Source organism: Bos javanicus, chromosome 5 (genome assembly GCF_032452875.1).
Source record: "Bos javanicus breed banteng chromosome 5, ARS-OSU_banteng_1.0, whole genome shotgun sequence".
NCBI classification, from domain to species: domain Eukaryota; kingdom Metazoa; phylum Chordata; class Mammalia; order Artiodactyla; family Bovidae; genus Bos; species Bos javanicus.
In genome coordinates, this window is record NC_083872.1 from 83064555 (window position 1) to 83092280 (window position 27726).

Here is a 27726-nt window from a genome sequence, read left to right on the forward strand (position 1 = left end):
CTGGGAAAATGCTTCCCATGCCCTTCCGTCTACCCCAATTCAAGGCAAATGTGACTTGTTTTTGACCATTTGTCTGCATTGTCTAGACTTCATATAAATGGAATCATATGACATATTCTTTTGAGTTGGGCTTCTTTCCCTCATAACGTTTTGAGATTCATCCATGTTGTTGTATGGTCTTATTGTTGATGTATGTTCTATTGAGTTGGCATCATCTTTTGTTTATCCATTTAATTCATTTGTGGATGGCCATTTGGCTTATTTCCAATTGGAGGCTATTGTAAATAAGGCTGCTACAAATATTTGTGTACCAATCTTTGTGTAGGCAATGTTTTCATTTATCTTGGGTAAATTCATAGACATAGAATGACTGAGTTGCAAGGTAGGTACATGTTTTTGGGAAAACGGCCAAACTGTGTCCCTAAGCGGTTGTGCCTTTTCACATTTCCACCAGTGTCAGTCTGACTTCCAGCTGCTCCATTCTCACCAACAATTAGCACCTTTTAAACTATCCATGGGGTCGCTGAGGGTTGGACACCACTGAGTGACTTCACTTTCACTTTTCACTTTCATGAATTGGAGAAGGAAATGGCAACCCACTCCAGTATTCTTGCCTAGAGAATCCTGTGGATGGAGGAGCCTGGTGGGCTGCTGTCCATAGGGTCGCATAGAGTCGGACACAACTGAAGCGACTTAGCAGCAGTAGCAGCAGCAAACTATCCATTCTAAAGAACAGGTTGTGCAATGAATTACATAGTTATCCATGTACTTTTAAGACATTTTTATTATTTGAAAAGTTTACTTCTTGGAAGGCCAAAAAGTCTCTCTATAATTTCTATCCATCATCTCCATTTCTGATAAGTCTAATAAGTTTCAGTTCAGCTGCAAGGCACTGCATTAGAAGCTAGAGAGGATGCAAGGATAAGTATGACATGCCATTCACCCTCAAAGAGTTCAGCCAGATAAGAATAAGCATGCTAAGTCACTTCAGTCATGTCTGACTCTTTGCAACCCTAAGGACTGTATCCCACCAGGTTCTTCTGTCCATGGGATTCTCCAGGCAAGAATACTGGAGTGGATTGCCATGCTGTCCTCCAGGGGATCTTCCCAAACCAAGGACTGAACCCACATCTGTTATGTGTCCCCTTCATTGGCATGCAGGTTCTTTACCACTAGTGCTACCTGGGAAGCCCAATAAGTATAGACATACCCAAATGAAAGGTAGAATGGAAGGTGTCTTTCGAGAAATCTGGGTCACAGCACTCCGTAAAGTCTTCAGGAAGAAGGTGGCAGCTTAGACAATTTGTATGGAGAATGGTTGGTTGCTTTAGTCACTAAGTCATGTCCAACTCTTGCAACCCCATGGATGCAAGGCTGTAGCCTGCCAGGCTTTTCTGCCCATGGGATTCTCCAGGCAAGAATACTGGGGTGGCTTGCCATTTCCTTCTCAAAGTGTATAGAGCATAGAACTCAAGCTTTGATGGCTAACCATAATATTCACACCCTTGTCTTAAATCTGTCTCTCATCTAAACCAAACCATGTGATCCTTTCAAACATTACCCATAGGTTGCCTTATCACTAGCTAGCTTTCTTCTGAATATACTTAGGTTAAAAATACTTTGACGTGTGGTGTGATTGGTATTCAACATCCAAGAGCTGTCTAGTCCACAGAGAGGAGAACAGAACTTTGATGGATAAGGTTCTGATTATACTCTCACTATTTATAAGACTGCATTAGCTTTTAGTTTACATATGGGGCCTTCACTTTAAACTGTTGATTCATTTGTTTATGTAATTTTAGAACTGTAACTGACATGAGAGATGATGCAGTATAGCTCCCTCTTTTTCCAAGAAAGAAACAGAGTCTCATAGTTGATTCAGTTCCTTGCCCTTTATCATACAGCCACACATTGATGTAGGAGGGGCTCCTGACTCCCAACAGGGCTTTTTTGGAGTAAATCTGAACTTGTCTTTTCTACAGGCTGTTGTTAAGTCACACCTTTATCATTTTAAAGACGTGCATTTTGTTTTACACTTAGATGCTGGCCCTTTTTTTGGCTGTTAAGTTTCATCTTCTTTGATATCATCCTATCAACATCTTTTTGGATTCAGATTCTATCTACCAGATTGACTAAGCCTCCTCAAAATATGCCATCTGCAAAAGTGACCAGCATGACATTTACATTTTCAAACCAAATGTCTGGATGGTGTGTTGAGCAAGAAAAAGGGAGGGGGAAAGGAGGGAGTTATTCACTGTGACCAAATAAAGCGTAGGCAAAGTGAGGCCCAAGTCAGAGTCACAAAGGTGAGCACAAGGTTGACCCTAGGGAAGAGATAGGAATGCTATAGTGGGCTCAGACAAGCACTCAGCAAATAGGAGAAAGGATCCACTTTGGGGTGGAGAAGCAGTCTGGAAGTAGGATAGTGAACAATGCAAGGGTGTCAGGAGCTGTGGGGATGAAGTTGTGTTCATTGCATGGGCTATCTTGAGCCTTCTGCCTTAAAATGGGCCAAAGGGGAATCTGGTTTCCTACATGACAAATCCCTCCTACTTGGAAGGAGGGGTCGAGGCTCTCCCAGACCTGCTCTGCACAAAAGGCATTTATATTCCAGAGCACATGTGAGGTGAGACATGGATTTGCTTACACCATTCCTATCAGACTAGGTACTAAAAATGGCTTTAAAATAAGAAGGTGTCCTGGATTTCCTGCAAGGTTCTCCATATCTGATCATGAGGGTGCAGCATTCAGGGTGGAACACAAACCAATTGCATAGGTGTGAATGGGAGAAGCAGGATACAGAGTGATAGAAACTTTAGAGCTTCCAAACCTTAGAATGAACCCAAAAACCAGTTCCCCAGTTTGCAGCACAGTAGGTACAACAGGTAGAAAGGGCATGGAAGGAGAAGAGCTAGTCTAGTCCCTATTGGGCTAGTCACCTGATGAGCAGAATCTGTCAGCTGTGATCCCAAGACATCTGCATATCATGCCATCAGTACATATTCACCGAGCTACTACAAAGCGGACACCATGCTCTAGAGGCTGGGAATACATGGCGACCAGAGACTTATTCCTCATGGAACTGGAAATTTAATCAATCCTGCTGTGTATCCTGGGGTTCAACTGTTTTTAACCAGCTTGCATGCTGCTGGTGATGCAGTGAAATGGAGAAAAAGGACAAACTATTGGGGAAAGGTATCATTTATGAATTTCAGTGAATAAAATCTGGTACATGATCTTAAAGTGTTAAGGTATGTAGCCCACTCACTTTCTGGATGACATTCAATGCCTATAGATTTTCACAGTTCCTAAGTTCATTCGTTAATGTGTTGTTTCTCATCTGATGGAGTGGGGAAGTGGAAAATTCTCTTGGCTAATTCTTTATGTACTATTTGATTCAACTATAACAAAGTATTGCCTTTTAAGGTTCTCTTTTGATCTGAGGGAAGAAAAACTTTGTTCACAAAGATAAAAATTATTATAAAGTATTTGGAGAAAACCCTAAAATATAGATATATCTGATTTTAACTTGTAATAAAAGGTTAAGAGGAGGGAAAAGGAACAAAAGAAACCATCTTGTCCAATTCATTCACCTTACAGTGGAGGAAACTGAGGTTCAGAAACAAGACACCTAGCTGTGTGTTACACTACAGTTTCAATAAAAGAAACAGAAACAGGGACTTTTCTGGTCCAGTGGTTAAGAACCTGCCTGCCAATGCAGGGGACATGGGTTCAGTTCCTAGTCAGAGAGGATTCCACATGTCTTGGGGCAGCTCAGACTGTGAGCCACATCTATTGAAGCCTGTGTGCTCTAGAGCCTGTGCTCTGCAACAAAAGAAGCCACTGCAATGAGAAGTCCACGCACCACACCATCTCCACGACTAGAGAAGGCCAGAGTGCAGCAACGAAGACCCAGCACTGCCAAAACTAATTAATTAATTATAAAAGCAAAACAGTACTTAAATACAATAGCCTCTTTTGGAGGAATAGTTCTCATTCATTTCCCACTCAATCACTGCAGAAAAGGTTTTTAAAAACCACAACAGTGCCACTGGGAGAGGAAGTTCTCCCTTCCACAAGCTTTAAGCAAGCAAGGGGAGTTACACCGTTGCACCAAAATGTTGGGGAATGCTATAAACACAGTGGGTCTGGATTTCAGGAAGACATCTTCTCCAAAGATGGAGAGTAGAGAGTTACTTTAAGCCTCCAATATGGTCTTCAGAAAAAAAACAAAGATGGATAAGAGATTTTAGGCAGGAATGTCAATTAGGCAGCAACCACGGCAGTGAACCAGACTGAACAGGAGAGACAAAAGGGGGGATGAAGCCATTAGTGAGACCACAGCGGCTGCCACTGTCACCAGCCCCACTTCCACCACCACCAATTAATAATCTTGCACTGAATCCTTACACACCAGGCAGTAATCTTTTTATACCTAATTTTGCACAATCCTCATAACAGCCCTATGGTGAGGGTTTACCATGTGAGGAAACAGGTTCACAGAAATGAAGTCACTTACTGTGATGGTCTTTGTGTTAACCTGGCTGGCTACAGTCCTCAGGCACTCAGTTAGATATGAATCTAAGTGTTGCTGTATTTTGTAGCTGTGATTAAATCCCATAATCAGTTGTCCTTAACTGGGGAAACTGTCCTAGATTAGGGTCAGGGTTAGAGTCAGGGCTGGGTTATCTAGAGCAGTAATCCCCAGCCTTTTTGACACCAGGAACCAGTTTCATGGAAGACAATTTTCCATGTACAGGGGGCAGGCATGGTTTGGGCAGTAATGTGATTGATGGGAGCAGCAGGTGAAGCTTCACTCGCTCACCCTAACTCACCTTCTGCTGTGAGTCCTGGTTCTTAACAGACCTTGGACCAGTACCGGTCCACACCCCAGGGGTTAGAGACCCTTGATTTAGAGTTATCCTAGACAATCTGGGTGGAGCTGATTTAATCAGTTGAAAGCCTTAAAAACACAGCTGAAAGTGAAAGCAAAAGTGAAAGTGTTAGTCACTAAGTTGTGTCCATCTCTGCCACCCCACGAACTGTAGCCCGGCAGGCTTCTCTGGCCATGGAATTCTCCAGGTAAGAATACTGGAGTAGCTTGCCATTCCTTTCTCCAGGGGTTCTTCCAGACCCAGGGATTGAACCTGGGTATCCTGCATTCCTGGTGAATTCTTCCCCACCAGGTTTCCCTAAAGAAGAAGAAACTCCACTTATGGATAGCTGCTTCAGCCTGTGCCTGAGAGCTCCAGCCCACCTTTCCTGATGGCTGGCCCTACGAACTCCAGTCCTGTGGCCTGACCTCGCATTGGCACAAGCCACTTCCTTGTAATAAATCTCTCACTATACATATCCCCTATTGGTTCTGCTCCTCTGGTTGAACCCTGACTGATACACATGCCAAAGATGACATAATTATAAGATGAGAGAGCTCAGATTTTCTCAAAGCCAAAAAAGGCCAATATTCCACACTCCCTCCTCAAAGAAGTTCAATTTTAGACATCAGCACATCGCAGAAATGCCACCTCCTCCAGAGATCTATAGGCTTCCCTGGTGACTCAGACAGTATAGTATCCACCTGCAGTGCAGGAGACTTGGGTTTGATCCCTGGGTTGGGAAGATCCCCTGGAGGAAGAAATAGCAATCCACTCCAGTATTCTTGCCTGGAGAATTCCATGGACAGAGGAACCCAGTTGGCTACAATCCATGGGCTCACATAGAATCGGAGATGACTGAGTGACTAACATTTACTTTCACTTTCCCAGAGGTCTAGCAGTCATGGCAGACAAGGACAAAAGCTCTGGAGGCCAGTCTGTTTGGGTTCTGATCCTGGTTCAGCTACTTACTATGGAAACTTTACCTTGGGGAAGGTACTTAAAATCTCTGTGTCTCAGTTTCTTCATGAGAAATATGAAACAGGGACTTCCTTGGCAGTCCAATGGTTATGACTCCATGCTTCCAATGCAAGGGGCACAGGTTCCATCCCAGGTTGGGAAACTAAGATCCCATGTGCCATGCTGTGCAGCCAAAAAAAGAAATATGTACATAACCATGCGTAAGATTGATGGCCAGTGGGAATTTGCTGTGTGAGGCAGGGAAGTCAATTACGGTGCTCTGTGACCACCTAGAGGGGTGGGATGAGGTGGGAGGTGGGAGGAAGGTTTAAGAGGGAGGAAGCATATGTATACCTATAGCTGATGCATGTTAATGTATAGAAGAAACAACACAATATTGTAAAGCAATTCTCTTCCAATTAAAAATAATTTTTAAAAAAGAAACATGAAACAATAATAGTACCTATTTTATAGATTTGCTGAAGATTTGTGAATTATACCATGTAAAGCATTTAGAGAACTAGCACATAGTAGATGTTAAGAATTATTAACTATTTAGAAGAACCAAAAGGTGAGAATCATCCATGCTAAGCTTTTGAAATGGGGCAAAGAGGGAACAGAAACACCCATGATGACTATAAGGAAATCAGAGTCTTGGGAACCAATTCAGTTGTGATGCAGAATGTAATCAGAGTGATACAAGCACCTAACAATGCTTTCCTGATGATGACTATTCCAGAAAAGGCCAACCTTTCATAGGCATTATAACTTAACCCAGGGATGGGCAAGAGCAAGAAAAAGCAGCTCATCAGAATTTGTTCCACACTGAAACAGAAAATTCCCCTAACTTGGTCCAGGACTGATTGATCTTCAAGAATAAGAAGAATGCAGGGTTCAGCATTTTCAACATTGGCAGGTTTCTCCAAGAGGCACAGAAACAATTTTGATGAGCTATACCCGCATCACTGCTACACAGGCAAATACAATTCTTGCAAGTTATGAGTACACAGAAAACATGATGCAGACTATCGTTGTGATCAATACTAGTCAGGCATGACTTGATATGTCAGATTTGATACAGAACCTACAAAAGATATCATGGTTCCTCACCTCTAACGTATCGACAAAATAAGACACCTTCAGTTAACTCTGAGAAAAAGAATTCATCAGTGTTCACAAAGTATTTATGTATCTTTTCACCCAGTGGTGATTATTCTAGACAGAAGAAAGACCCTTTAAAATGGGGTGAGAGGAGAAGCACTGACTTTGCAATAAGAAAATGCTAAGGCCCTACAAACTGAAACACAGTATGAGTTTAAAAAGTAATAAAACCCAACATGACATTAATGACTTTAATATTATTTATGTATTAACATACCATAGTTACAATGATGATCCGAATCCAAAGCTGCCTTCAGGCTCTTCTTCCAAAACAAGCAGCTAACAAAAAATTACTTAAAAACCTCTTGATGAAGAATTTGTCCTAGATGTCTTCTGAAAGTTGAGGTGTGAATTCGAATGTTCTTCTAAGCTCAGGCTGCACGGTTTGTGACCCACATGTCCCAGAAGGAGCAATGGTTACTGCTGAAAGGAACTGACAGGCCAAAAGTGCTAGTTGAACTCAAGTTGAAAGGAAAAGAAAAGAGAATTGTCCTAAAGAAGCCACTAGCCCCAGGATGCGTGGGAAATCGGGTTTGGTCTCTCTTTTCTAGGTCAGTGTTGTTGCCTGGATGACTCATTAGAGAAGAGGTGGCCTCCCTAGAAGGCCATATTGTTTGTCTCCACAGTAGTGCGAGCATGGCCTACCTTTGGGTACCATGTAAGTCAGAGAGGAAATCCGATTCTCTACCCAGGAGGTTGAGGAGAGAAATAAACGTAAAGCTGGCAACCATGTTCAATTTTTCAATCAAAACTATTTTCTAGATTTTGACAAAACAATTACTAATTGTCACAATCTTCTATTCATTTAAACATATATTGATCTCTGTTCTGTAAAGTGTTCAATTTCAATTCTGCCCATCATATACTGATCTCTTTTTTACAATCTGTCTATAAAATACCTATACTTTCGTACCATCCAGGCTCAATGACAATCTCTTCTCCCTCTCTTCTCCTCTCCGAAGAAGAAAAGATGAAGAGGTATTTTGATGTACATAAGTGTTTCTGCTTTTGAGTAACTTCTATGCCAGAGATCCTCTGCACTGAGTCTGAATCAACAAACATCTTCTGATGTTATCACACACAGGAGTGCTCTTTTAGGAATGTGTTCAGACGTGCATGGCAATGGAGTCCTTTTGGTTTATAAACCTTCACTGCTTGTTTTGGAAGTCAAGGCTGATAGTTCTGTTCAGTCTTGCACCCTGGGGCTGCATAGGAAGGGTCTGCAAGGAGACCTGGAGCACATGTCCATAAGAGGAGGACATCAGTGGCCATTACACTGGACAGAGGATGGAAGTCCAGAAACCTGCTTCCCAGCAGGCTGCAACAGGAACAAATGAGACAGCACTAGTGATGGTTTTAAGAAGAAAGAATGTGAAATGGATTTAAAGATAGAAGCAGCTACTTTTTTTCAGAGAAGAGAGGATGGGCAAAAGTAGTGGCCCAGATGCACCTGGAGGGAAAGCTAAGACCGTATAACTATCATCTGGCAGGAACCAGGACCTCTGATGTTCTTCTTTCTGGTCAGAAATATGCCGCAAGTAACATTTCAGGGTGACAGAACTGGTCTCTTGCTGGCCAGGGACCAAAAAGAAGATGCACGGATCTTTCCTTCCAGAGCCTGTAACTCCGGTTTTCCACATTAACTGTCCTGCCGCATCACAGGGTGGGAGGGCAGTGCTGGGCGACATTAACAAGGCAAGGACAGGTCAGTCCTTCCTTTCCCACTTTTCCCAGCCAGACCAGCACCAGTTCTTCCAAGCACATCACTGACGATTTTCCATACACACACATCTAATCTGTTGTGGATGACCCTCTTTGCTGCCTCCACAAGTTATCTACCCTTCAATACTAAACTTGACCCCTTCTCTGAAAGCCAACTCCCCCACAAACTAGATATAATTCTTCCCAAGTGTGGGTGGGGAGGCTCACTCCTAGCAGTTAAACCATAGATTGTGCTAGGTTCTGTCTTTACAACACATATTTGGCTGTTTTTCATCTCTCCTTTTATAAGCTCTTTAATCCTTCTGCTTGTTTCATCTGTTTCTTCATCTCTGTTTGCCTAGAACAGCAATATGTTTTATGAATAAACCAGCCCTGTCAGCACCTCAAACCAACAGTCACTTACAATCAAAAAGCTTGGCTAGGTACTTAATAAGAAGGAAAGTTATGACCAACCTAGACAGCATATTAAAAAGCAGAAACATTACTTTGCCAAAAAAGGTCTGTCTAGTCAAGGCTATGGTTTTTCCAGTGGTCATGTATGGATGTGAAAGTTGGACTGTGAAGAAACCTGAGCACCGAAGAATTGATGCCTTTGAACTGTGGTGTTGGAGAAGACTCTTGAGAGTCCCATGGACTGCAAGGAGATCCAACCAGTCCATTTTAAAGGAGATCAGTCCTGGGTGTTCTTTGGAAGGAATGATGATGCTAAAGCTGAAACTCCAGTACTTTGGCCACCTCATGTGAAGAGTTGACTCGTTGGAAAAGACTCTGATGCTGGGAGGGATTGGGGGGCAGGAAGAAAAGGGGATGACAGAGGATGAGATGGCTGGATGGCACCACTAACTCGATGGATTTGAGTTTGAGTGAACTCCAGGAGTTGGTGATGGACAGGGAGGCCTGGCGTGCTGCAACGCATGGGGTCGCAAAGAGTCGTACATGACTAAGCGACTGAACTGAACTGAACTAAGTGCAAGGAGGTGAAGACTGTAAAGATGAGCCAGGTCCAACCCTGCTCTCTCAGGGATGTGCAACCCAAGGATGGAGCTAAGATACATACCTAAATAAGCCATGGCAAGTGGGCACAGGGTTCTCGTAGGCACACCAAAAACTACAGTGAGGAAATAGAAGGGAAGAATCATTTCCATCAGTGGGTAGGAGAAGTTCTGGGAAGGGTTCATGAGGAGAAGGAAACTCATCTGTTGAAGGTCAGATTTCACTAGCTTGGAATCGTCTCATTTAATTGACACATGACTCTTCAAGTTAGGTAATTTTTTACCTCCATGTTATAGATGAGGAAATTGGGGCTCAGAGAAGTTAAATAATTTGGTCAAGGTCGTAGAGCTAGTGTATTAACTGGCACCCACACTCCCACTCCTGGAGTAGGCAATGGAAACCCACTCCAGTGTTCTTGCCTGGAAAATTCCACGGACAGAAGAGTCTGGTGAGCTACAGTCCATGGGGTTGCAAAGAGTTGGACACAACTGAGCACGTACACACACATACTCCGACTGGGTCCAAAGTTCATGCATTTTCCTGCACCAGCTCTTCTGTTCCAGGGGTAGAGGAAACAGTGACACCGGAGCTTGGCCTTCAAAACTACAGGAGACCCCTTACAGGCCCATCTGGAGGGAGGACAGGGCAGTCTAGGAGCAGCCAACAGCCTGAGGAGAGGCCTGGACCATACATGGGAGGGCAGACTCCCTCACATAACTGTCTAGGACATGTAAAGGAGAAGCAGTGGAGATGTGCTAAGCAAGCAAGCCAGTGGATGGTCCTCCACTTCCCCTGTGCTATGCTTGGAACAGAGGGCAAAGTGTATTTCTTATCTAAGTGAAAAAAGTAATGGGACTTCCCTTGCAGTCCAGTGGTTAAGACTCTGGGCTTCCACTGAAGGGGCCTGAATTCAATCCTTCATCCAGGAACAACGATCCCACATGCTGTGGAGTAGGGCCAATAACTAAATAAAATTAATTTTAAAATAGCATTTAAAAATTCAATAAAATATTGTACGTAAAACATTTTGAACGTATTGGGAATTGCTGTTTTACAGCAATCATCTTAACCCTCAATTGTAAATCTCCTATAATGCAAACCTGGGCTTCCCTTGTGGCTCAGCTGGTAAAGAATCCACTGACAATGTAGGAGACCTGGGTTGGGAAGATCCCGTGCAGAAGGGAACAGCTAGGAATGGCTACCCACTCCAGTATTCTGGCCTGGAGAATTCCATGGACTGTATAGTCCATGGGGTCACAAAAGAGTCGGACAGGACTGAGCAACTTTCACTTTCACCTCACTATAATAATGCAAACCAGATTAAGTGGAAGAAGGATTCTCTCTATATTTCCTTTTCCTTCAGTCTTCTTTGTTTCTCTCTTTCTGTAAAGATACGATCTAGAGGTTTAAATCATAAGATTAAAAACTAGAGAAACGAAATCCCAGAAATTTACTGAGATAAATGACAAATGACATGCCCACCAATTAAGTATTTTCAAATGAGAATTTTAATATTATACACCTAGACTGATTTAAATATTTTAATTAGTTTCAAAGTATTTTAAGTTTAAAAACTGGGGGTTAGGTAGATGAGACACTTGCCTCTTGCTGGCTCACTGAGACCCTGGTGGTGCTGATGCTGACTAACCACCGGGATGGATGCCAGGCACCGAGGTCTTCAGCTCAAGGCAACTGAAATTAAGGCTGTCGAATGACATCTTATTATCTTGTTTACGATATTCTGAACATTACGCAAAGGAAGAGATTTCAAAAGGATGCTCTAATTAATATTCGCCACACAGAAAGAGATCGTGCTTTTCCTTTTTCTATTTGTTTTGGTCTGTGCTGGCGGTTCTTTGTGGTTTTGTCTGGGCTTTTTCTAGTTGTGGAGCACGGGGGCTACTCTTCATTGTGATGTGTGGGCTTCTCACTGTGGAAACTTCCCTTGTTGCAGAGCGCAGGCTCTAGGGTGCACAGGCTTCAATAGTTGTGGCTTGCGAGCCCGAGAGGTCAGGCTCGGTATCTGTGGCTCACAGGCGTTAATTGCTCTGTGGCAAGTGAATCTTCTCAGACCAGGGATTGAACCCATGTCTCCTGCATTGGCAGGCGGATTCTTATCCACTGTACCATGAGGGGAAGTCCAGATCACGCTTTTCAGAATCAAGAAGTCTTTCCACAAGGAAAAAAGTATACTGAAATCACTGTTTACTAATATTTTGGCTTTCCAATGGATTTTAAACATTAGATTTCTTTTTTTCCTGGAGTCAAACTCTAATGCGTGGCAGTCCCTACCCTTCCTTCTCCCCTGCACCTCTCCTCACCTCCATCCCTCCTCAGCCCTCCCCCGACCTGCCGCAGGGGCTCAGTTCCTCTCCACTCCCCTTCTCCACCTTCTCCATCCTCCGTCTTCAACAATGTTTCTCCGCAGCTCTTTCCCTCTCTCCTCCTCTCTCTTTACTCCAAACCTCCTCTCTCACTCCTCCACCTTTCTCTCTTTTCCTCTTGCTTTCCTCCCACTAAAACATGCCAAAAGTCATTTTTGGCCCATCTTGGTTTATCTTGAGTAACGCACATCAGACTGAAGGACTAGGACAAGAAGAGTAGTTTATGCACAGTGGACTAGGACGTGACTTTTGATATCTGAGTCACAAAAATGAATTTAAGCCACTACATAATTGCAGAACTACCCCTCAAAAGAGTTGGGTATGATAGCATCACAGGTGAAAACAGGGGATGGTAAAAAGTGGGGGAAGGGAAGGCGAGAAAGTTGCCCCTTGGATGCCTAGACCCAAGACCAAATCTGGCAATCAGCCTTGGGACATGTGCTGCTCTCCCGAGAATGCCTGCTCCCTAACTCCAAGGATTCTGGAATCATTTACCAGAAGGTGCCAGTCACTTGGCATGGCAGCTTGCTTAATCTTGTTGTTTACCATCAACCCATCAAAAACAAGTGACCAGGCAATCATGTTAGGTACCAGCTGATTTTTGGTGGCCATCTTCAAAACCAGCTCCCTCAATTTTTTCAGCAGTGTAATCAAACCATGGGGATTTTTTTCCATATCACCATTATTAGATTTTTCCCCCCTTTGGGCTGCACTGCATGACATGTGGGATCTTGGTTCCCAGACCAGGGATTGAACCCAAGCCCCCTGCAGTAGAAACAGAGCCCTAACCACTAACCACTGGTCCACCAGAGAATTCCCTGATTTTCATTTTATTGTGAAGGCCTGATGTCAGTCTGCCTAGGAAAAAGGAATATGGAGGGATTTTGCACCAGGGGGGAAAAACCTGTGGCCCTGGATTCTGATATAGAGACCTGTTTTGTTTTTTTCCTCCAGGAATGGGAGAAGTTGCAACAATAATTCTCCCTCTTTAGACAGAGTGTCTGGCAGTGAGCACACTGCCCATTAACCATCCAAGCAGACAGGAAAGAAAGAAGAGCAGCCCAGCCAGGAGTCACAGAGCTTAACTTCAGGTTTGTTTGTCAATTTCTGGCTACAGCTTCAGTTTTTTTACCTCATTGATGAAAGGCATATGGTATCACCCACATCACAGGACTGGTATGAGGTCAAGAAATGCCTGGTACATAATAGGAGCTCAATAAACGCTGGCCCTCTGAGGCCCTGTGGAGACTTTGTTCCTTTTACTGAAAAAAGATTAATTTTGATCATCCCCAAGTTAACATCTGGTATGCAGCTAAATAGCAATAAATTCTTTGTCCAAAAACTTATCATAAAGACTTACCTGGTATAAGCCATATTTTGAATTAGCAGGTGTATTTTCATACCCCTCTTTTTCAGAAAAGCCCAAATATTTGGCCAATTTTAACTTGATTGCAACAACACACTTGAGTGCAACAATACTTTCTTAATAGACACGAGATTCATTACTTTCAGAAAGCAAACTGAAGCTGTAAATTAATAACAACTATATTAAGCTAACATTTATGGAGTACTATATATATATAGTATATATATATATGTATATAGATATATATATTTAAATACATTTATATCTCAGATGGACTTATTTGCAAAGGAAAGAGTCACAGATGTAGAGAACAAACTTATGTTTACCAAAGGGGTGTGTGCTAAGTTGCTTCAGTCATGTCTGACTCTTTGGGACCCTGTGGACTGTAGCCCACCAGGCTCCTCTGTCCATGTGACTCTCCAGGGAAGTGTACTGGAGTGGACTGCCATGCCCTTCTCCAGGGAATCTTCCTGAAGCAGGGATCGAACTCACATCTCTTTTGTCTCCTGCACTGGCATGTGGACTCTTTACCACTAGCGCCACCTGGAAGCCCAAAGGGGAGTGGAATATATGTGGGAGACTGGGATTGACATACACTACTATGTATAAAACAGAGAACTAATGAGAACCCACTATATAGCACAGGGAACTCTACTCAGTGCTCCGTGGTGACCTAAATGGGAAGGAAATCTGAAAAACAGTGGATATATGCATATGTGTAACTGATTCACTTTTGCTGCTCAGCAGAAACAAACACAGCATTGTAAGGCAACTAGACTCCAATAAAAATGTTTTAAAAACAAAGAAGGAACACAGCCCCTGGATAACTTCATAGAGCGAGCCACTCTACTCTCTAGTTAGGCTTTCATGTACATAGAACAATTCTTGTTTAAGTCTCTCTAAAGTCACCTCAACTATATTCTGGCTAATAGAGGAGGATGTAAGATGTTTCCTAAAGGATAGCATATCTTTAAAAACATCTTCAAGAAAACTAGTTAGCCCAGAGAAGGAGAGGGGTATATTGGTCATAAGGGCCAGTTGCAAAAAGAAGGGTGAGTGGGGCAAAGGAGACTACAGAGCCAGGGCAAAGAGGCAACGGTCCAAGGAGCTCTCAAACAGGAACACAGGCTTGGAGACAGGGAGCTCTGGAAGATGAAGAGGTAGGACTCAGGATGAGGCTGCAAAGGCTGGTCAGATGCCTGAAAGACTTGAATGGTGGGTTGAGAACTTTGAACTTTTTTAACATAGGAATGGAGAGCTACTGAAGATCCTATCAAAGGAGGGATAGGATATTGCCCTGGTGCCAGGACAGAAGGTGGGTGTTCAGGAGGCCCAGTCAAAGGCAGAAGTGAAGCAGCCATCCAAATAAGGGGTGATCAGAGTGTGACCTCCAGCAATGGCAGTGTGGAGAAGATGGGGCAGAATTAAGGTCTGTGTAGTCACCCTAGGGAGCATAGAAGAAGGGGAAGTAAAACAGACTCTCAGACTTCTGGATTAAAGGAGAGGACCACAACTATGGCAGGAGGAAGAGCCATTTGGGATAAGGAGGGAGATGACAGGCTCAGTTTCAGACACACTGAGTGAGACATCACCATTTGTGCCAAAGCATGTCATTAACAGCTATCCCCTGTCTAGAGCTTAAATACGGTATCAGAAACAAGGATGCAGATTCCAGGTGGACATTTATGTAGACACCCAGTGTCCACAGACATCAATGGCCCAACATGGGACAGTAAATGCCAGGAGAAAAAAAGGAGAAGGGAAAAGGGAGGTAAAAATCAGTCAAAATCACAGGGATGTGAAACACTGATGCTTCTCTCCAGGCTCTTCTTAGGGGGAAAAAAAAAAAAAAAGCAGAGAAACAAACCCACACAAGACATTTTAGGGAGAAATGGTGAACAACAAGGAGCTGAAACTATTACAAAACCTTAAAGCAAAACTTTTGTCCAAAATGACTCTTGTAGCCTCTATGCTAAATTTTATCAGTAATAAAAGCATACCCAAATGAAACAATATATATATATTTATATCTCATTTAATTCTAACAATCCTATAAGACAGACACTAAAATTATCCCCACTTTAGGAAAAGACTAATGCTAAGTAACTTAACCCAGGTGACATAGTAAAGGGCAGAGTTCAGTCACAGCCAAAACAGGATTTCTGGGCTTAAAATGATGAATACTACCTTCTCTTTTCAAACCAGTGCCTTCTCACATCTTCATATAGACCAGAAAGATTTCAAATATTCAAATGATAGAATTTCAGAAACCTCCCCATGATCTAAATCCCCTATTAGATTTTCAAAAGACCTCTTCTCATTGCTGTATTTCCCAGAAGAATCTAAACGCATCACAATATTCTAAAAGGAAAGGGGAGATTTAACAAACTGCTTCCCTGAACTTTTCTCTGCCAGTCTTTTAGTTATTTACATGTTTTTTTCCTGCCTCCTGTCCGTCTTAAGTAACAAATACTTTATGATCAGTCCATAATTATGAGTAGTCATATGAGAGACCAGAGAATGTCGCCAGAGAACACTAGAGAAAGGAAAAAAGACGTAGCAATGCTTCCAACTCAATTCACAAAAACTCCAAAATAATATAAAACGAAACAAATTCCACGGATGACTTTCCTAGTGCTGAAATGGCACAAGAGCCGCCTCTCGCTGACAGAGGACTGTTGCGGTGCAATCTGTGGTTTTCAAGAATAAGAAATGTGGGGGACCTGCCTCCCCGCGCTCGCCTGCCAGATCCACCGCTGGGCAGGTTTTAAAGAACGGAATAGAAGTGAGAATTTCCAGTTCAGAGGGGAGAGGATCGCAGAGCTCGAGCTCCTTCAACGGCTAATAGCAAATGGTTTATGAAGGGGAAAAACGAAATCTAAGAAGTCTGCGCAGCAATCCTTGCCGACTGAGAAGTGGGCCCCCAGCGAGATCGCTGGGTGGACGGTCCCTTGCCAGCTCATCTTCGCTGAAACGTCCGACCCGGGGCCGCGAAATGGGGCTGCGGGCAGTTCGAAAGCCGGCAGCGATCGCTGGCGTCAACCCCCACCTCCCGCTCCGGGCGAGGATGCTCTGGGCGCCGAGCAGCACCTGTGCCGCAAGGGCAGACCTCGGCCCCCAAGCCCGCCGAAGTGATGCGAGGTCGGAGGAGAGCCCCAGACAAAGTGAGCCCACCTGGCCTCGCGCACCGGCCGCTCGATCCAGGCAGGCCCGGGCGCCACTCCCGCAGCCGGAGCCCCTCGCCCGCAACCTCACCTCTCGCCGCCGCCTCCGCTTCCGTCGCCATCGCAGAAGCCACCCGGCCGGCTCCGCAGCCCCGGGGCCCGCAGCATGGAGAGCCCCGAGCCAGCGCTGAGCCAGCCCAGGCGGCCGCCCCGGGGCGGGGCGCAGGCACCCGCGGGGCTCTGCCCGGTGCAACGGTGGCCCCACTGCAGCTCGGGGTTCAGGAGCTTGCGGCCGGGGGCTCGCCCGCCCGGGGGTCTAGTCGCCGCCGGGCCGGGGGCGGGAGAAAGGGACCGTGCGGGGCGGAGTCACGGCAGCCCCGCCCGCCGACCCCGGCGGAGGGAGGCGAAGTGCGGGGAGGCCAGCAGAGCAGCGCCTGGAGCCTCGCTGGAAACGTGCCTGTCTCAAGCAGGTTTCCCCCATCACTTCCAGATTCGTTGTCTGGTGTTCTGCAGTGTGGAGTTGTTCCCCTTGTGTGTGTGTGGCGGGGGCGGGGGGGGGGGGGGTAGAGCCGTGGGGGGAGATTGTTGTTCAGTCTCTAACTCATGTCCGACCCTTTGCGACCCATGGACTGCACCACGCCGGGCTTCCCTGTCCGTCACCAACTCCCGGAGCTTGCTCAAACTCATGTCCATTGAGTCGGTGATGCCATCCAACCATCTCATCCTCTGTCGTCCCCTTCTCCTCCTGCCCTCAGTCTTTCCCAGCATCAGGGTCTTTTCCAATGAGTCGGCTCTTCGCATCAAGTAGCCAAAGTATTGGAGCTCGATCATCAGTCCTTCCAATGAATATTCAGGGTTGATTTCCTTTAGGATTGGCTAGTTTGATCTCCTGGAAGTCCCAGGAACTCTCAAGTCTTCTCCAGCACCACAGTTTCAAAGCATCAGTTCTTCAGCGCTCAGCCTTCTTTATGGTCCAACATTCACATCGCCAAAGAAGCTGTTTGGGGTCCTGAGACAGTTGGGTAAATCCAGAAGCAAGATTCTTTGGGGACCACTTGTCAGCCCCTCATCATACGCGGAGTACGCTGGTTCGCTCCCCACCCATAGGACTCTAGGGTTCCTTGGTCACAGTTTGTCTTGTAGTGGAGGGAAGGAACAGCAGAGAAAACACCAAAGCTCTGCATCAACCAGCCTAAAACTAATACTTTTCCTTCAGGACTCTCCATTACAGCGTCGTAACTAGCTGCTTTGTGTGTCCTGAGAGCTACTTAGGACGAGGGAGTTGGACGCGTGTTCCCAACGGAAGTAGGCAGACGCAGAGAGACTGATGTAGCCTTAAGTGGGTCCCGGATTTTATCCTGCTGGAGGTGGCAAGAGATGCTGCCCTGGATAACACACAAGGAGACACATCCCTAATCAAAAACCGTTGTTGAGACATCCCAGTCCTGACTTTGACTTGGAACTCCACCCGAAGTCCACCGACACCAAAGTCCCCCGACACCAACGTGTGCTGTCGGCTCAGAAAGAAAAATTCCGCAGACAGCCTGATAGACACTCTTAAGATCTGGTCTAGGTTTCCCTGAACATGCTCAAACCCTGGCTTTCCAGACAAGTGTACACTGTTTTGAGGTGGTTTACCAAGACTTGGGGGCAGGAGGGGTACTCTTAGATTGCACATGTGTTCAATGCCACTTTGATGGGTAAGTGGAATTTCTAGGATCCTGGGCAAAAAGTACAGGGGCTTCCCTGGCGGCTCAGTGGTAAAGAATCTGCTTGCAATTTGGGAGACGCACATTGGATCCCCGGATTTGGAAGATCCCTTGGAGAAGGAAATGGCAACCCATTCCAGTATTCTAGCCCGGGAAATCCCATGGACAGAGGAGTGCACAGGCTTCAGTCCATGGTGTCGCAAAGAACTGGACACAGCTTAGCGACTGAGCTGGGACGGACAAGCTACAAACACGCTGTCTTGCTTACAAAGTGTTTTTCCCTTTATCATCTCAGGTGAGCCTTATAACAACCTTTGTGAGGTGGTTGAACACTTATAATTCTTGTCTTCTCAGTAGGCAAACAGAGGTTCAGAAATGAGTGTTTTGGCCAGAATCATTCAATATACAGTAGAAGCCAGATGGTGAAAGTCAGATCTCCTCAGGGGTTCATACGTGATATGATAAGCTTGCTGGTGAATCATCACAGTCCTCATGTCTTAGAAATGATGATTCACTTCCACCAAAAGCCTGAGAGCAAAAGCCAGGAATCTGGTACCTAAATGTGATGTGTAACACACAAAGAGCAGACACACAGGACTCCTTGGGGCAAATCATTCTCATACTTTAATGTGTGTTTCCCCAGTTGTTCAAATTTAAATTCTGCTTTCAACTTTTTCTTTAAACTCTGGAGCTTTACTTCCTAAGATTTTTTTTTTTTTTTAGAGTGGTTATACTATACCTCCTAGGATAAGGCAGAGATAATCACACAATATCTTGACAGATGGATAGGAAATTCATCTCTCCTTTCTTACTAGTGGTCTTTTCATATTTTCTCCTTGAGCAAAATGTAAGAAGGTGATTTGAAACAGAACTTGCAGAGTGGATGGTATAGTTCCTTCCGGCCAATGTGGTTTCCTTCCCCAAAGCCCAGGAAAAACTTTGCTTTCAGGAACCATTGCTAATCTTAGGGGGAATTTAGTTTGTTCATTAATTTCCTTCACTGCCAAATACTCAAGCAAGAACAAGACTGACATTAGGAACCACTGCCTAGCACACTATAAATTCCTATTCTTGTCAACCTCCTGTTGGGGTTGTAACAATGCAATTTTGTTTGGAGGACCCTTTAAGTTCACATATATATTTCAGTTGGTCCAGAACAACAACAACAGAAATCACCTGTTTCGAATTATAGTTAAATTGAAGATCCCCATCTCCAGTGATGTATAAAAATAAATACCCATTAATGAGCTCCTAAGTGACTGAGGAAATAATTATTAATATTTAAAACTACTCTTTCTTCCCCATCACTCCTCCACCCCTGACGTTCCATGGAGGGTGAATTCTGGGGAAGGTTCCTGGATTTGCTGAGCAGGTTGATGAGTGGGAATGCAGTTAGGAGAAACAGAGGGGCACAAACGTGTTTTGAGAGATAGGTGTCTCATGGGCTTCTGGAATGGGAGAAAGCAGCTTGAGCTTGGCCCATGGAGGTGAGACGCAGAGAAGGTAATTGCAGGAGGGTATACTCATGAGAAAGAGCAGAAGTGGTGGTGGCAGCGGCTACTGGGAGTGGAAATTTGAGAGTATTTTTAAAGGTATTTAGGAAGCTTCATTGTGTAATGCAAACCCTCTTACATTATTTCCCTGGAAAATAACAACTTTAGCAAAGGCTATAGTTCATTTCAATGCTTTTGGAGTTGATTTATGTATTTATTAAACATGAAAACACTTTGAGATTGGCCTTAGAGGGGGAGTAGGGCTGCTCATAAAATGCAGTTATTCATTTGTTCACAAATGCTTGTAGAGTGTCTACACTGTGCCAGGCATGGCTATTAAGCACTGACTGCCGTACATCACCAACTGGACATCCATTACTTCAAATAGATGTTTTCATAACAGTCAGTGAGGCAGGTATTATTTCATTTTAGAAAAGTCCAACCAGTGTCCTTTTTCCTTTAGCTCAGTAGTTTCTGAGCTCAGTAGCTCAGAATTGAGACTGTGCAGAAGTTCAGAACACCCCAGAAACTCTGACTTAGTAAGTCTGGGGTGAGACACACTAAATCTTTATCCAAACAAGTATCCTAGTTGAGTCTGAAATAGTTGCACCAAGTACTCTATTTCAGGAAATATTGCTTCAACTAGCCAAAAATGAATTTTCTTAAGCCTAGGTTGTTGCAAAGGAGAAGTTGTGTGTGTGTATGTGTGTGTGTGTGTATTTCTATAAGCCAGAGGACAGAAGTAGCAATAAACTAAAATTCCAAGACAAATACAGGGAGAACAAAACTTAGAACAAGAGGGAATAGTTTACAGACATCTCTTTATATGTGGAGCTACTGCCTCTTTTTTCCTTAGAGAGTATGTATTTGTATATGTAAGTGTCAAAAGCTGAAGTAATTTTTACTTTTGGACGTTTTGGACAGTCTTACAACATGTATGGTACCCTAGACCCTCCTCAGTCCTCTACTATATAGACCCATACTGGAGGATTTTTCAAGTTTTGTCCATGCTTAACTTACCTAAGAGGACAGGAAAGGCAAACGACAATCTCCCTTTCCTGTTATGTATTTCTCCCTTTGGCAGAGACTTATAAGTCATCTCAACATTTAAGGATTTGCTAAGGAATGCTTTAGAATGAACAGTAATAAACTTTGTAATGGTTTTTAGCACAACCTCCTGAGAAATGTTTTGATTTCTACTAATCATAGCCTATCTTCTCAAGTTAGACAAAGCAGTTGAGCCACTAGTGATGAGGCCAGTCATTAGGCCCACCCTTGCCTGGATCTTGAGAGGAAGTAAGTAGATGAGGATCCCTGTGACTGGTATAACAGCTTTGTGGGAGATGGACCCGTGAGACAAATGGCAGCTGGAAGCCTTGGCAGTAGCACTAAAAAGACCAAACCCTGGTCACTGGGCCAAACATCCATTGTTTGTATGATGTCCAGAGACCACCCCTACTCCTGCTTCTCTGGACAAGCAACCTAGGCTCCCAGTAGCTGAGCTATGGTCTAGCACAGTGGTCCTCAGTACTCTTATTTCACATGCGTCAGAAAAGGTGTTAATGGATCAGCCCTTCAGTTCATATGTAGGCAATGGCAGAATCAGTAACAAAACCCAAGTGCAGTGGCTTCAGTAAGAACCATTGGTATAAACCAGTGTGGCACCCTTTTAATTATCTTGGGGGTTAACTCCAATTTGGTTCTGGTGTCAGGTGGCCATGTGCTTTAGGGGAGCCTCAATGGCAACCCACTCCAGTACTCTTGCCGGGAAAATGCCATGGACGGAGGAGCCTGATGGGCTGCAGTCCATGGGGTCTCGAAGAGTCAGACACGACTAAGCGACTTCACTTTCACTTTTCAGTTTCATGCATTGGAGAAGGAAATGGCAACCCACTCCAGATGTTCTTGCCTAGAGAATCCCAGGGATGGGGGAGCCTCGTGGGCTGCCGTCTATGGGGTCGCACAGAGTTGGACACGACTGAAGCGACTTAGCAGCAGCACTCTGTACCAAGGATGTGAAGCCTGCTTAGTTTAAATCAATCAACAGACCAGGTACTATTGTAGGAATGGATGGATGGCATAATCAAGGCCAACAAAGTAGGGTTGGAGGGCAGGGTTCTTTGCTTAGAATGCTTCTGGAAAAGATTTTCCTTACTCTTAAAAAGAGGATGAACAATCTCCTTTTTAAAGACTTGTATGACAATTTGATGCTTAGAGTCCCTGTAGCCATCCAGCCCTCTGAGAAAACAAGCCCAAGGACATCCAACACTCTGCTGATGACAATGTAGAAAACTAGAAAGAATCTGTTCTTGAAGACGTTTTTGAGATGCTAAATTTACTCTGGAAGGTCCCTATCTTGTGTCTTAGTTTTACACAAGATACTCATTTTCCTTATTTTTGCATTTTTACTTGCATCTTATACTTGCAGTCAAAAGCACCCGAAATACCAACTTGGTCACTGGCTTCCCATGTGTTTTTCTGAGGTCTAGAAGCATATCAGATAATTTGTTAAGGAAGTGTGCTCTGTTATCTGGGGAATGGAAGGAGCCCCAGACTTGGTTCAAGAGCAATCTATTACCTGAGTTTGGGTAATTCACACTCAGTTTCATGTTTATCATCTGTAAAATATTATGTTTCTTTCACAGAGTAGTAGAAAAGACCAAAATGAGTAAGCTAAGTGAAAGCATTTTATAAAGCAAAATGTAAGTTCTTTTAACAAGATGCTTTTGAAAGATAAATGTAGAATATCAAAATTTGCTCTGAATTCCAAATTTTAATATTCAGTATTTTTACCATTTTAACAATAGCATTACTAAAATGATGTCAGTCAGGGCATAGCTGGAAGCACAGCTAGGATGAACAGGATTCTGACTGGCTCTCTCTGAGACTGGCAGAAACAGTATCATGATCACTGATCGGTGTCTCCAGTGGGATAGACGAAGTAGTACCTGGGTACCCTGGGCACTTATATCCCTAGTTTCCATTGGTATTTTGAGGCATATTTTCATTTCTACCTGCTAATTGATTTTGGCCTAGTGGAGTAGCTGCATATAAACCTGTACAACTATCTTAAGTGTTTAAACATAAGAAAATTGAAACTTAAAATATTTATCCAATATGTTGTTCTTGATGTGATCTTTAAGGGTAAAAGTTGGATCCCTTTACAAAGCAGGCTTTCTTGAGGTTTGGGTAACATCTATGTCAAAATTCAAAAATATAACCAAAAAACCTCACCAACAAAAATATTGTAAACATACTTTTTATTCTTTTCTTACCTTCAATGAAAAGTGCATGATGCCACCAAAACATTTTTTTGAAACTCAGTAACTGAACACAGAACTCAATAGCCTGGTTTTTATTTTCCAGACAACTGCTGAATAATTTATATTGCTTTAAAAATAACTAACATCTATCTTTATTACTTCAGTCCTTTTAAAAGTAGCAATATTACTCTCATTTTTTCATAAAAATCTAAAATATCTCTAGTAGTCCTAAGTGTACTGTATTTATATTTGTTCCAAGTGTTTGTTTCATTAAAATGTTCCAGAGATAAGTGCACTTCTATAGAGAAAACAAAATTTAAATAAAGACAAGGGAAATATTCATGGTTGTAGCAAAATAGTTATTTTGAATGTTCTGACTCTTAGCAATTCAGAGAGAAAATAGAATGTGTTTTGTAGGCAGGGACCTCTCTACTGATTAAAATTTCAATCCATTTCTTTGTAGATCATTGATAGATGGATAGCTGTTTCTCCTACCAGTAGATACTGCTAGGTTGATTGTCTAAAGGTTTTCTACAATAAAACACCAAAAATAAATGTACTTTAAAATATTGTAAGATTTACAGATCTACACAAAGATAACAGGTGTTTAAAAAAAACAGAAAAAGTATATTACAGAAATAAATGAAACCCTATCTTAACCCTAAGCAACCAGTTTTGAATATTCCATACTTGTTATTTTCCATTCAACTAATAGCTTATTAAATCAGATATATATTCCATTCAGTAAAGGTTGATAAGAAATTTCCTATTCTCAGATAGCACTACGCTTCAATAAATTTAAACATTTAAAGCCATGTAAATAAGAAAAGCATAAAAGAAAAAACATAACTTGCTTTAATACAAAGGTTTTTTAATAAAAAAAGTCAAAGTCTACATTAAATCAGGAAATCAACAAATCTGAATTATACAAGCTTTCTATATACTTAGAAAAACCAAAAACACACAGTTTATAACAAAACTCTTTAATTCAAAATAGAGTCTAATTTAAAGAAAATGTCATTATGCTCTGTTGATTAGATAGGGTTTTGTCATTTAAATTAAATGGTTCACCTGAAATATGGGAAGTATATAATAAGAGAAAATTCAAGCTCAAGGGTACTTTGCAAATTATCTAATTTGCTTTATGAATCAAATTCTTAGCTTCCAAAGGGCAGACACAGTCTTTAATTGCTTTTAGATAGGCACTTAAGAAATGCTTTTGATGAGGAGGAAACCCCAAAGATTATGAATCACTCAACTCCAGGGAAAAATGAGTATCTTAACAAGGTAAACTTTTCATAACTGCCCTTCTGCTGCCAAGAAACCATAACTATCCCCAAGTTCTTCCTATTAATAAGAATGAAGGAAATGGAAACTAAAATGCTCTATTCTTATTCAGTTAAAAGGTAAACTTAGGTTATTCAGCTCTTTTATATCAATCTCTCTCTCTCTCACTTGAATTAATGAAATTTTTTAATACTAGAATAGTTACCATAGTAGAACCAGAGTATGTTGCAATTTCCTTGTATGTTACCCATTCACACTAGCAAAACATCCTTTTTAAAAAAACAGTGGGGAATGGGGGGAATGAGAAAAATTTCATAAAACTAAATGTAAGTTAGAGAGTTTTTAAAATTAGAGGCAGTTGTAATTAGAAAAACCAGAGCTAGGCAAAAGGAGACAACCCCAAAATTTTAATAGTTCTCTCTCCTAAATACTTGGTCACATGTTCCAGATAAGAAAAATGGAGATGAACTATTAGGTGAACACATAATAAGTATCAAACAAATACTAGCAGGGAAAGGGGAGGAAGGAAGGAAGGAAGGAAGGTGGGGGAGGGAAAGGAAGGAAAGGGAAGGGGAGAACAGGGCAGGAAGAAAAAAAGAATAGAATGGCCTTATTGAAACACCATGGAGCTCCCTAGAAAGCAGGAACATTTATAAAAGCTTTTGTAGATCTGCATAATAGTCCTATGCAATTCTTCCCCACTAGAAGAACATCTATACAAATAAATTATCATTTTAGATTCTGATCACAGATCATTCATAACAGTAATAACTGTTGTATCTAAAAAAGAAATTCTACTAGTTAACAGTTAAGACAAATATTAGGCCATTCTTTGATAAATTAATACTCCTCCGCTATTACTGATGAAGCCAAAACCTCAGAGAGTCATTTTTAAATGAAAATGTTGAGCTGGAAAAGACTATCGCATTCTTGGGGGATTTGCTGCTGACATCACCTCCCCCATCCTCTAATCACAAGCCCCCTGACCTGCATTTATTTCCTTAATTCCGTTTACAGTAACCACAGTGATGGAGCTAAACATGAACAGTAGTGCCCTTGAATGAGCTAGCCTCCATCAAAGATCTGAAGACAGCATTCCCGCAGGACAGTAAAATCCCCCACAGTTGCGAACATCCACTCTGTTCAGGATCTTTGGTACATTTGGAGTATAAGAAAATAATGGCACAATAATACAAGTACTATCAAAGGAAAATTTTTCATCAAAACAAATAAAAGTTAACCAGCCATGATATGTAACAACTTTCTAGAAAACCAAAGTAAATAGCTCTTTGTTCTCTACAAGTTCATTTACATGATCAGAAGTTTGACGTTTAAAAAAATAGTTTAATAAAAATACACTAGTAGTTCTACAAGCAGCCTTCATGGTCATTTCTTCAATTCAACTCACCATAATCAAATTAAAATAATGCCATGTCCTCTTATTAAAAAAGAAGTCCTCTTGTCACAAGAAAAGCAACTTTACATTTTATATGATACAGTACATCTCCCTATGAGTATACAGAATACATGTATAAAGGTCATCAGTATTTCTGAATGCAAAGTAAATATATTAGTGGAGTGCTTGAGTGAAGCTGTTCAACTTCCTCCTTATTCAAAACTCGTTACTCCCTACTGTGGAGTTTGTGTAATAACATGATGATAAACTTTATTTTTTAAATAACCCAGTGTATTTCCTTTTTAAAATGCCTTAAAACCATTACAGAAATTGTCTTCATATATATTCTATAGATGTCCAAACCAATAGGGCAAGTGTTCTAATACCAGCTATGGAAGATGGCTTTTATTGATTATCTAGACCCATATGGTGTGCAGTAAAACAGCCAATACTGCAGTGTTACCTACAGGTTAGCCTATGTTGCTTTACATGATATGTGTTTCTCCTGAATTGATTAGAGGTGTTACAGTACAAAGCCACGGCACACACAGGCGGAATGGACCTTAATACGCGTGTAGGCAGTGCAGTTAGAAAGGGATGTACATTTCTTTTATTCCAGTACCTTCATATAATAAAGTTAACAAAAATAATATTAAAAAAAGAAAAAAGCCAGCTGGCACTGCCAACCAATTCCTGTAGTAGTCTTCGAAATCCTAATCCTGTAGAATTTCCTCTTGTAGTCAGAAGCACCACCGTCGTCAGGAGTATTTCCGTGTACTGTTACCTACGCCAAGCAAGCCTGGTGATGCGGCTACCTGAGTTCTCTTGGTTGTGAGCCAACGTGGTCTTCGCTCATAATTTCCCAGCCTTCATGTAGGTGGGGATAGAGCCACGCTGAGTCAACCCTTCGAACCTCTTATAGGTATAATTGAGGAAAACCCAGTCTTTGGATTTGTAGTCCGGTTCCGTGGTGTTTGGCACTGGAAAGATAGAAAAATTAACCAAGACCAAAGGAATTTCATTAATGGAATATGTTATCACTTTCATAGTCTTTTAAATGTGGTTAACTGTGAGACTGTCTTACCTGGTTGTAAAATATCAGATTCAGGAAAGTCATCGAAATTTGACGTATCATCAATGCTTTTGATTTCTATAGGGATTGCTGCTGGCCTTTCCCTGTAAAATAGTATTGAGTAACCATGGTTAAGTTTTCTTGAATTCAGTTTTCCAAAGCTTAATTCTACTTGCAAAGTCTGCATGCTGTTCTATAGATATTAGAAGAGACAAGGAAATTTATTATGGATCTGAAATTTCTGAAGTTAAGTGGATTTCATAGCTGAGTAGAATTTTCTTATTAAAATATTATCATTTACTTGGAATTTTTATTTGTTTATACCAAGACCTTCTCATGCTGTTTCTTTTTTTAAAGAGGAAAAACAATAGTTAATGAAAGGGAAAGGAGAACAGAGAATTTTATTTAAAAAATTTTATCATTCTATAAAGTACCCTCAACATTGTGGGGACCAGAATCCAACCTAATTAATTTAGAAATAGAATTCTTCTAGTAGAGGATCCACCACTTCATAAGTCAAGTCATTTAGGAAAATAAGGGGCTCAAATGGTGAAGGGACTACATGTTTGTGATGAAATCTGAACCCAAAAACTTCTCAGTCATATAAATTTTAAGGGAACTGGGGGCATTAGGTTAAAAAAAATAATAAGTCATGAAAATGTTTTTTTATCATGCTAAATAATAGAAGCAATAAAAATTGATGAATTTCCTAAACTATTTTTAGCAGGATAAATAGTTTAGGAAATTCATCAATTTTTATTGCTTCTATTTTTTCAGCAAGTACTTAATGATCAATTAGGTGATAAGTGTACAAAATTTTGTAAAAACACATTTATATTTTCCCCAGAATTATTCTAACCTATTTACACTTAATGTACTAAC

The 27726-nt window shown here is 42.2% G+C and overlaps 2 protein-coding genes across 4 annotated transcripts in view; both read right to left on the reverse strand.

The window, feature by feature from the left end:
* BMAL2 (basic helix-loop-helix ARNT like 2) overlaps positions 1-16871 on the reverse strand; it is a 97697-nt gene extending 80826 nt beyond the window's left edge. Inside the window, exon 1 of one of the 3 annotated variants that reach the window (XM_061417563.1) lies at positions 16716-16871. In XM_061417563.1, coding sequence (XP_061273547.1) covers positions 16716-16746 — 31 coding nt within the window. In that variant the 5' untranslated portion in view covers positions 16747-16871. The remainder of the gene's footprint in view (positions 1-16715) is intronic. The other 2 variants (XM_061417561.1, XM_061417562.1) reach the window with 2 other exon arrangements.
* Positions 16872-23069: 6198 nt separating this feature from the next.
* STK38L (serine/threonine kinase 38 like) overlaps positions 23070-27726 on the reverse strand; it is an 82511-nt gene continuing 77854 nt past the window's right edge. The window contains exons 14-15 of the mRNA XM_061417564.1: positions 26857-26948; positions 23070-26752 (exon numbers count right to left, since the gene is read on the reverse strand). Of these exons, the coding sequence (XP_061273548.1) occupies positions 26625-26752; positions 26857-26948 (220 nt within the window). The 3' untranslated portion in view covers positions 23070-26624. The remainder of the gene's footprint in view (positions 26753-26856; positions 26949-27726) is intronic.